General features: G+C 38.9%; 1 protein-coding gene and 1 long non-coding RNA gene across 2 annotated transcripts; both read right to left on the bottom strand.

The window, feature by feature from the left end:
• Positions 1-4282: 4282 nt before the first annotated feature.
• LOC108268618 (kelch-like protein 10) lies at positions 4283-6541 on the bottom strand. Its single transcript, XM_047157136.2, has one exon. The coding sequence runs from the start codon at positions 6193-6195 to the stop codon at positions 4414-4416; it is 1782 nt and encodes a 593-aa protein (XP_047013092.1). The 5' UTR covers positions 6196-6541; the 3' UTR covers positions 4283-4413.
• An 863-nt stretch (positions 6542-7404) lies between these two features.
• On the bottom strand, positions 7405-9052 carry LOC108268639 (uncharacterized). The gene is made up of 4 exons (XR_001813347.3): positions 8870-9052; positions 8698-8747; positions 8120-8257; positions 7405-7598 (listed from the first exon to the last, which is right to left on the bottom strand). It is a non-coding gene; the product is annotated as an uncharacterized LOC108268639 (long non-coding RNA).
• Between the last annotated feature and the right edge of the window lie 752 nt (positions 9053-9804).

Raw genomic sequence — 9804 nt, 5'->3', positions numbered from 1 at the left:
CAACATAGAAGCCAATACTCACATCTACCTCTGAGCCCAGTTGGAGATAGAAAAAAAGACACCAGCCGTGAGAGAAGAAGCAAGGGTCCAGATTTATTGGTTCCGTTCCACCACACGAGATCCACACCGATGAGAATTCTCAGAAGTGATCTGATACCCTGAGCTTAAGCTCCAGTATTTATACTGTATTTACACACTAAATAACCCATATGTTTCAAAAAGACTATGATATCAATACCAATAGGGTTAAAAAAAAGAGCTCATCTACATTACTATTATGTTCTAAAAAAAAAAAAAAAGGCTATTCAACTTACCATTAGCTAAAAAAACAGGGCTTTTTAACTTACAAATAGGTTCAAAAACAGGGTATTTCAATTTACCATTAGCTTCAAAAGTGGAGAGACAAAACAATTTAGAGTGACCTTGGTCTTACTATTATCTTCCGGGGGGGCAGCTTGACTCAGCTACCCTTATAAATGGCTCCTCATGGTTTTCTCTTAAAATTAAGGCCTTCCTTGCGAGACAAGAATCTTCACCATCTGAATTATGAGTAAGTTACATTTTTCTGTATTTCTAGTTTATAATTTATTTTCATATTTTCTCTATATCTCTATTGTATATATAGTTATACTACTTGAAAAACGGTTTACGGTACTTCCTTCTTCATAATATCATTATATTACCCTTCTACTGTCCTACATATCCTACTATTCTGTATTTTATAAAGAGTTTTCTATTATTATAAGATATTACCCTTATAATATCTTAATACTCCTTTTTATTATTCTTATAAAGTTATAATGTTATGTGTGTGTGTGTTATGTCTACATGCCCGCCCTTGACTGTGCGAGAGTGTGTGTGTGTGTTAGCGCTCCTCAGCTCTTATACTTCTTTTTGACTCTTCGACTAATAAACCATAGTGTAGTACTCCTTAAAGATCTTTAAAGTGTAAATCCAATTTGTCAATATCCGCCTAATGCCGCTTCTGTGTGTCTAGGTGCCCATCGTCAGTCCTTCTTCTCCCCTTTACTGGATCTGGATCTCGATCTGGACACTCATTATCAGCTTGCGCATCTCACTGCTGATATCATGGTGCTACTTAACTTTCTTCGCAGCACCCCCTCTGGAAATGGAAATGCGGGGTTCCCCCTCCCCTCTCCGACACAGAATCTGCCCCATGAACGTGTGTATTGACGCCTCTACACAGCCAAAACCCCCCTCCAGCTTTCAGTCTGAGGAAGATGTCACCTTCTCTGACCTGGGCCCCGACCATTCTTCCCTCTTCTCACCTGTCAGTTCACCCCACTCTCAGTGGTCCTCTCACTTCACCTTCGCTGACTATCCCATGTCCCCAGGACTCACCCCATTTTGTTCCCCCACCGCTCTCCTCAAGATTACACATCCACCAGTCCTGTGAATTATCAATAAAATTACATATTACTCATACTAAGTCTCCCTCATGTTTATTTCATGTCATTTTTATCCACAACAGTGGAAACATTATGCTTTGGGGGTGTTTTTCTGCTAAGGGGACAGGACAACTTCACCGCATTAAAGGGACGATGGACGGGGCCATGTACCGTCAAACCTTGAGTGAGAACCTCCTTCCCTCAGACAGGGCATTGAAAATGGGTCGTGGATGGGTATTCCAGAATGAAAATGACCCAAAACACACGGCCAAGACAACAAAGGACTGGCTCAAAAAGAAGCACATTAAGGTCCTGGAGTGGCCTAGCCAGTCTCCAGACCTTAATCCCATAGAAAATCTGTGGAGGGAGCTGAAGGTTCGAGTTGCCAAACGTCAGCCTCGAAACCTTAATGACTTGGAGAAGATCTGCAAAGAGGAGTGGGACAAAATCCCTCCTGAGATGTGTGCAAACCTGGTGGCCAACTACAAGAAACGTCTGACCTCTGTGATTGCCAACAAGGGTTTTGCCACCAAGTACTAAGTCATGTTTTGCAGAGGGGTCAAATACATATTTCCCTCATTAAAATGCAAATCATTTGATAACATTTTTGACATGCGTTTTTCTGGATTTTCTTGTTGTTTTTCTGTCTGTCACTGTTCAAATAAATCTACCCTTAAAATTATAGACTGATCATTTCTTTGTCAGTGGGCAAACGTACAAAATCAGCAGGGGATCAAATACTTCTTTCCCTCACTGTAGAAATGAAGCAAGGTCTAAATCCCACTATCAGCAGGTAGTTCAATAGCATTGTGGCATATGTAGGAAACCAAAGTGAAAATAAAGCAAAGTGTCGATAAAATGAAGTTTAAACTAAAATGGCCAACTAAAATTTTGATTAAAAAATAAATTATGAAAGCCAATGATGATCACAATTAGAAAGCTTAATATTCAAGTCATTCAGGGTGGATTTTTCCTTTAATTTACAGAACTGAGCTCTAGAGTTGACATTGAGCTCTCTCTGACATTAGTTTGACTAAAAATGTGGCTCAGTTGGTAGAGTGGGTTGTCCACGAATCGTAGAGTTGTTGGTTCGATGCCTGACCCACATGACTCCACATGCCGAAATGTCCTTGGGCAAAATGTTGTACCCCAAGTTGCTTCTAATGGCAAGTTAGTGCCTTGCATGGTAGCTCTGCTATCATTGGTGTGTGAATGGGTGACTGAGACACAGTGTAAAGCACTTAAGTGTACCATTTACGTAGTCATTTGAAATAAGGTGCTGGAAGCACATAATCATTCTAAGTACTGATGTAGTAGCATGTAGTCATTCAAAGTAATGTCACAGTAGCACATAGTCATTTTGAACTAAGGTTCTAGAAGCTCATAATCATTCTAAATACTGTTGTAGTAGCACGTAGTCATTCAAACTAAGGTTCTAGAAGCTCATAATCATTCTAAATACTGTTGTAGTAGCACATAATCATTCTAAATACTGTTGTAGTAGCACGTAGTGACGCTATGTTCGCATCAGTCTGTCGCCATGGTGACAGCAGAACGGGTGGGTGTGGCCAACTCCGCCCAGCCGATGAGCCCGAGCCAGGGTCGTGTTGCCGTGGTGATCAGGCCGGCGCTCACACAGGGGATGTTAAAGCACGTCACAGACAAAACCGACTTCTTCAAGGTGATATGTTAATCTCTCTTTCTTCATTTCTTTCATCCGTCTCTCACTCTTTTCTCCTTCCTCTCTTTCCTTTTTTCTTTATCTGTCTCTTCCTCTTCTTTTCCACGGTTTCTCCTGCTCTTTATCAATTATGTCCTAGCTTTTTTATTCCTCTACCATGTTTTCTTTCTCTTTCATATTTATCATTTTTATTGTTCCTTTTTTGCTCTTTCTTTCTCTCCGTTATTTTTTATATTTCTTTTCTTCTTTCTTTTTGTTTCAAACTTTTTCTGTCAGTCCCTCATGTAGTGTGTTTATCTCTCACTTTTTTGCTTTTTTCCCTCTTGATTTCTGATTTTCATGCTTTCTATTTAATTCTCATGCATATCTTTCTTTCTCATTCTCTATTATTCTCTCTCTCTCATCCTCTCTCTCACACACACACATATTCTCTCTCTATCATTCTCTCTCTCATCCCCTCTCTCTCTCTCTCTCTCTCTCTCTCTCTCTCTCTCTCTCTCTCTCTCTCTCTCTCTCTCTGTGTCACACACATATTCTCTCTCTCCCCTTTTCCTTTACTCTTTGTCATTATTTTATGTCCTTTTTTCCTAATCCATGTTTTTCTCTTTTTTTAGTGTAGTGTAATTGAACCTGGTGTGTTTATAGTATTATCTGAGACTCTCTCACTGTGGATCTGCTGATATTAATGCTGCACTCTGTGGTACTCAAGCTCTGAAAGTACAGAACCAGTTTTCCGACGTTCCAATCTAAAGGCGTTCCAACCTAAAGGCGTTCCTGCTTGGCTCGGAAATAATGGTGGATATTCGGAGCAAGGTCATATTTGAGTTGGATAAACATATTAATAAGATCTGCATTAATTATTTCTCTGAGAAATAATGTATAATCTTCATCCCCTGTCTTCATCTTTGCTTGTAAAAATGATCCGTTACAGTGATTTTATCACGTTAGTGAATTTGGGCTAAAATCAGTGGAATTATGTCACGAACCTAAACTTACGACACAAAAGCTACACGTCAACAAAGTCCAGTTTCATCATGTAGAAAATAACGTGAAGAGAATTCTGTATAGCGTTGACCATGTGAGTGCTGCTGTGTCATTGTGACGTCAGGTGTGTGTGTGTATGTGTGTGAGTGTGAGATCTCAGGATGGTGGACGCTAACTGTTCCATCTCACGTCTCCATGAGGGACGTTGTGGTTTTACGAGTTTCAGTACAACGGCTTGCAGCATAAGAGAGTAAACAAAAGGCAAACGCAGGAGTTTGACTGTTTCAGAATGTTTAATTTGATTCTCGAGAACAAAAGGATGCTGATGAAGGTAGAGGTTTATTTGTACATCTCAGACATTGGCAGGAGGTTTGAGGTAGCCCCTGGTGCTCCGTGAGCTCTGACTCCAAAGGGATTCTCTCGGGGCGCGGCGTACTCGGCTATGTTGGGTAAACCAGACAGCACACAGCAGCTCAGAGCACGGCGTGAAATCCCCATGTTTTCGACTGCATGCCATTTAGAAGTTTGCTCATCATAACACTCCACATTATTTTCTCCAAGAACGAACAGGAGATCGTCCAGCACCTCAATGCCGAACTCGCTGTGCTTGCTGTTCATGTCTGGACCTTGTCTCCACACGTTGGTCTGGGGATTATACACCTCTACATCGCTTAGCTCATTATCACCATCAAATCCCCCGACAGCATAAACCTGTCCTCTGTATGCAGCCACGCCCAGTCCACACCTTCTGATCATCATGGGGGGGATGACGGTCCACGCTCCAGTCTGAGGACTGTAATACTCCGCTGTGAACAAACTCACGTTCCATTTATACCCTCCGCATATGTACACTTTGTTGTTCAGTACTGTAGCGCTAGCCTCGCTCCTTTGTTCGTGCATCGGTGCGATCATGCTCCACTGATCATTCTCAGGTTCATATCGCTCGACCGTATTCAGATGTTCGATGCCATTAAATCCTCCCATCGCATAGATATGACCATCCAGCACACACACGCTCACAAAACACCGGCAAAAGTGCATGGGTCTCACCTGAGCCCAGGTTCTGGTGATGGGGTCAAACCTTCTCACACTGCTTTGGAATTTAAGACTGTGGAGTCCTCCGATGCAGTACACGAAGCCGTTCAGATACACCGTCCCGTGATGGGCTCGTGGACTCTCGTCATTGCACGTGACATTGACCCAGTGTGCCGCTCGTGTATCGTACGCTTCTATGGCATTGGTGGGTTCCATGTTGACCAAGCCACCAATGATCAGCAGAACGGCTCTGGGCAGGCGGAGTCTCGTGAGATCAGAGCTGAGAGAAAGGCTTGGGTTGAGGTCATCGATGCCCGTCAGAATGCTAGTGATGATCGACTTACACGTCATGTCATCCATCACTAAAGTGTTGTTGCTCACATTGTTCATAAGGTAATCGTGTGTCAATAGCCGCAGACGCACCTTGGGCAGTAACACTCCTATGTGTGCTTTCCGTTTCCATGGCGCATGTTTGATCCACTGTAAGATGGCCTCAAACACCACGCTCTCCTTTTTCACGTTCAGTTCGTCCTTCTCGATGATCTCGCTCAGCTGCTCGACCGTCAGGTCCAGGAATTCCTCAGATAGGCGCACCATCTCCTCAAAGTTGTGCAAGATAAACCAGAAGGCCTCCTGCTTCAGATTCTCGAAGAAGTAGGAGTGAGCAAAACGCCAGATGTCAATGCAGTTCTTGGGACACAGCTGAGCCTTCAGGAACGCGCAGCACTCATTCACCAGGCTGCTCACCAACAGATTATCAGCAGCGATCAGCAGCTTATACACGTTTTTCTCCGTGATGTTAACACGTCTCATATACGCGTACTCCACGATCAGCTCCATTATCTCAACAGAAACGTTAGGGATGCAGTACCCGAGCTTATCAGGAGGGTACAAGCCATTGTTGAAGAGAGTCATGAAGTACGGGCTACAGCCGCACAGGATGATCTTATGCACGTGGAACTCGGCGCCATCCACCATGATGACTCCGTCACAGAGCCGCTTCTCTAACCGCAACTCATTGATGATGTTGCAGGACATCGCGTCCACCTTCCTCTCCATTCCCTTCTCTTCCTCATGTTTACCCATGTTCTGTCTACTGTTTATGTGCAGGTCAGAGCTACTGAATGTACAGCTTTCATCTGAATGTGGATTGTGTTGATGCAGATCAGCTTTTCAACTCTGAATGTTCCGATTCTGGATTTCAGAATAACAGCTCATGATTCCAAATTTCCAATTCTAATTCTGTAACCACGGATATATACAGGATGCAGTGAACCTGACAGAAACCTGCAGTTCAGGAGCAGTCTCTGTGAAATGCTTTAAACAGCTTTAAATCCTGTGCATGTCCAAAATGCACACGTCCGGCGTAAAGAGCCATTTATTTTCCTGGAAAAACCCACCTCCCAGGGTCAATTTCCCAAATGGAATTAAATCTACATTAAAATGATTACATATTGATGATGAAATAGTTGTTAAAGGCTGTATATTTATTTATTTATTTATTTGTTTGTTTAATATCGTTATAGATAGAGAAAGAGAGAGAGAGAGAGAGAGATGTATGTGTATACAGAAAGAATACCTATCCAGCTTTTTGGTGAGGAAGGTAATTAAACTTGTCCACTTTAAGTAACCTTTTAAAACATTTAGCCATTTTATACCAGAAATAAATTCTGCACTGATGACCGCTACTAAAAGTTTTGATGCCATTACATTTTAAATGAAATGCTAATCATGTTCTTTACTTAGTGTGGCCTATATATGTTTTATTACAGATATTATTTTATTACAAAAAGTGTCATAGAATATTTCATAGTATTACACTACACACTCTAAATAGCACTTTTTTTCCTGCTATAGAGAGAATTAAGGATGATTTCTAACAAGTTAGATGAATAAATATTTGATCCAAAGAGAGGCGTAGCAAGGAACTATTTCCCAATGTTCTTTAAGAATCATGACCACATGTCCTGAAATTATTTATTGCTAGGGATTAAATTTAGATTATTTCCAGGGTAGAGCAGTTTCCCAGGAGGTTAAACCAGTGTTTTATAGAAATTTGGGTTTTTCTTTTCCAGTTCAATAGTTTAATTTTTTTAACTGGCTACACTTTGATCCATGACTATGATTTTTGTATATGCCCTAATAAACATGCCGATCTCATGGGATTGTGTCCTGTCTCTTCACCTCTAAACGACACATTTTACACGCGCACACACACTCGCACACCTCCTTTTAACAGCTCATTTTTAAACTGCAACTGAAACACATCAAATAACAAAAACAAGATTCTCTGATTAAAAAGATTTTATTATTTACTTGAACTGTGTGTGACATCAGTGAGATTTTACAGTCAGGTTCAGGGCATCAGCTAAACTCTACAGAGATGCCAGAAATAAATTACACACATGTGATCCAAACCCAGATGATTTTAATCTTACTGCATGTTTCAAACAGGAACTAATGGCTTTCCCCTCAGGAAAAGGGATTGGCTGTAGAGAAACACAGACAAATATAAGTAGTTACAGTGCTCATCATCATCATCATCACAGACAGTTAAACTGCATCATTAAATGTTATTGTTAATTTTTTCTTGTATTTATGGTAAATGTATATAATTTATAGGTCATGTGAAGCATTACTTTGTTATCTTAAATATAGAAAGGATCACACACCTTATATGAGCATCAGTGACGATTGATTTAGTTTTTACATTTTTATTTATTTACTTTTCTGCCTATTAATCACTTTTAAACGTTTAAAGTGTTCCTGACACTTAAAAAGACAAAAACATTTATACTGTAGAACTTAAAGTGCTCACCGATGTACAGCAATAAAAATAAGAAAAAATATCAAATTTAATTTGATAAATTTACAAGAAATAATTGAAATGGTTATTTCCATGGTCCGTCGTTAAGCACTTTGTGTTGTAAAATATTCATGAAACAAGCTGAATAAAGATTTACTGATAGTGATAGCGACAGCTCAGTAAACACCACTCTGTATTTCTCACCATTTCTCGCTCTCTCCCCATGATTCTGTCCAGGTTGTTGAGATAGGAGACATTCATACTCTCCAGCATTTCCTGGTGATCCTTCATCTTCTACTTCATTTCTTTTGATTTCCTCACCTTGTCCCAATCTTCATCGCTCTACAGACAGACATGAAAAAGCAACATTTATCAGCAAAGCTTTACACACTTAAACCTTGTTCATTTACATTAAACATAATGGTAATCTTTCACTAATCCCCAATATTTAACCCACATTTCAGAATGTACAGAACAACCTGCTCCTGAGAAGTTACGTTAACCTTTTCATGCAGTTTATTTTACTTGTTTTAATTGCAGAACATTATATTTTCCTGTAATGTTAGTCTAAGAAAAAAAAACAAGTGATATTGTTGATGTTAAAAATATAAATGGCCTGAGACTGTTGCATGACGCAGCTGATTAAGGAGGTAAAAACAAACTAAACTATTTTTATCTTTAATTTAAAAAAAAAACATAAAATGCATTAATTAAAGAGTCTGCACCAAAATGTTTTTTAATTAAATAATATTTAATTATATATTGTGTTTATAAACACTTACCTTTTTTGAGATCCGGAAGAAGGAAGTCCTTCAGAATTTTATCTTGTTTACTAAATAGGCAGGGAGAAGAATCCATACAGTCATTTTATTATCATCATCATTTTTATTTATTTATTTATTTATTTATTTATTAATTAAAGAGTCACAGCTAGGAGTAAGAAAACCTACTCACCACATTTCTGATGATGATCTGGTGATTTGGTGAAGATACTGAGAGAAGAACTGCACTCCCTAAACTGCAGAAGATCAGACAGAATTCTCAACGGAGAATAACAACAACGCGCATAAGTCTTACGTCTAAGGCTCTTATTGTTAACGAAATCATTACTGATCAGGAATTCGAAGTTCGGTACATTCGAAGTTTGGTACATTCGAAGTTCTAAATTCTAGTTCTAAATTCTAATTAAAAATTAAAAAAAACTCCGTCATCTGTCCTTATTAGCTGAAGCTCACATGGAGGCTGTTCATATGTAATGAATGTTTCTAAACATTCATAAAAGCGTGTACGTTTAGTTTTGTGTTAAAGTGCTGCATTAAACACGGGTGTATCATTTGGGATTAAAGCAGAACTGTTGCAGATTGTGTTTAGTTGGTGTTTAATGCATTTAAACCTTTACACCACACATTTACAATCAAGTTTTAATTACAATTAAATATTATAATCTGGAAAGAGCTTTGTAATATCACAGTCAAAAACTGGATTTAAAGAGAAGCAAATTAGTAAATGAATCACATGTAAATGAATCATACGTAAATGAATCACATGAAAATGAATCTCATGAATATGAATCACATGTAAATGAATCATACGTAAATGAATCACATGTAAATGAATCACATGAAAATGAATCACATGAAAATGAATCACGTAAATGAATCACATGAAAATGTATCACTTGAATATGAATCTCGTGAATATGAATCACATGAAAATGAATCACATGTAAATGAACCATATGAAAATGAATAAATAAATTAAAAACAATTAAATATTACAAACCTCAATAAAGGTGATCTAAATAATTCTGCTTTTAATTTAATGCACGTCAAACATATTTTTCAAGAGTTTTTAAAAATATATATTTTCATTGAAAGGTTTTGCATACC

Source organism: Ictalurus punctatus, chromosome 8, assembly GCF_001660625.3.
Source record: "Ictalurus punctatus breed USDA103 chromosome 8, Coco_2.0, whole genome shotgun sequence".
Lineage (NCBI taxonomy): Eukaryota > Metazoa > Chordata > Actinopteri > Siluriformes > Ictaluridae > Ictalurus > Ictalurus punctatus.
The sequence above is the reverse complement of the archived record's forward strand: the minus strand, read 5'-3'. Positions and strand labels throughout refer to the sequence as shown.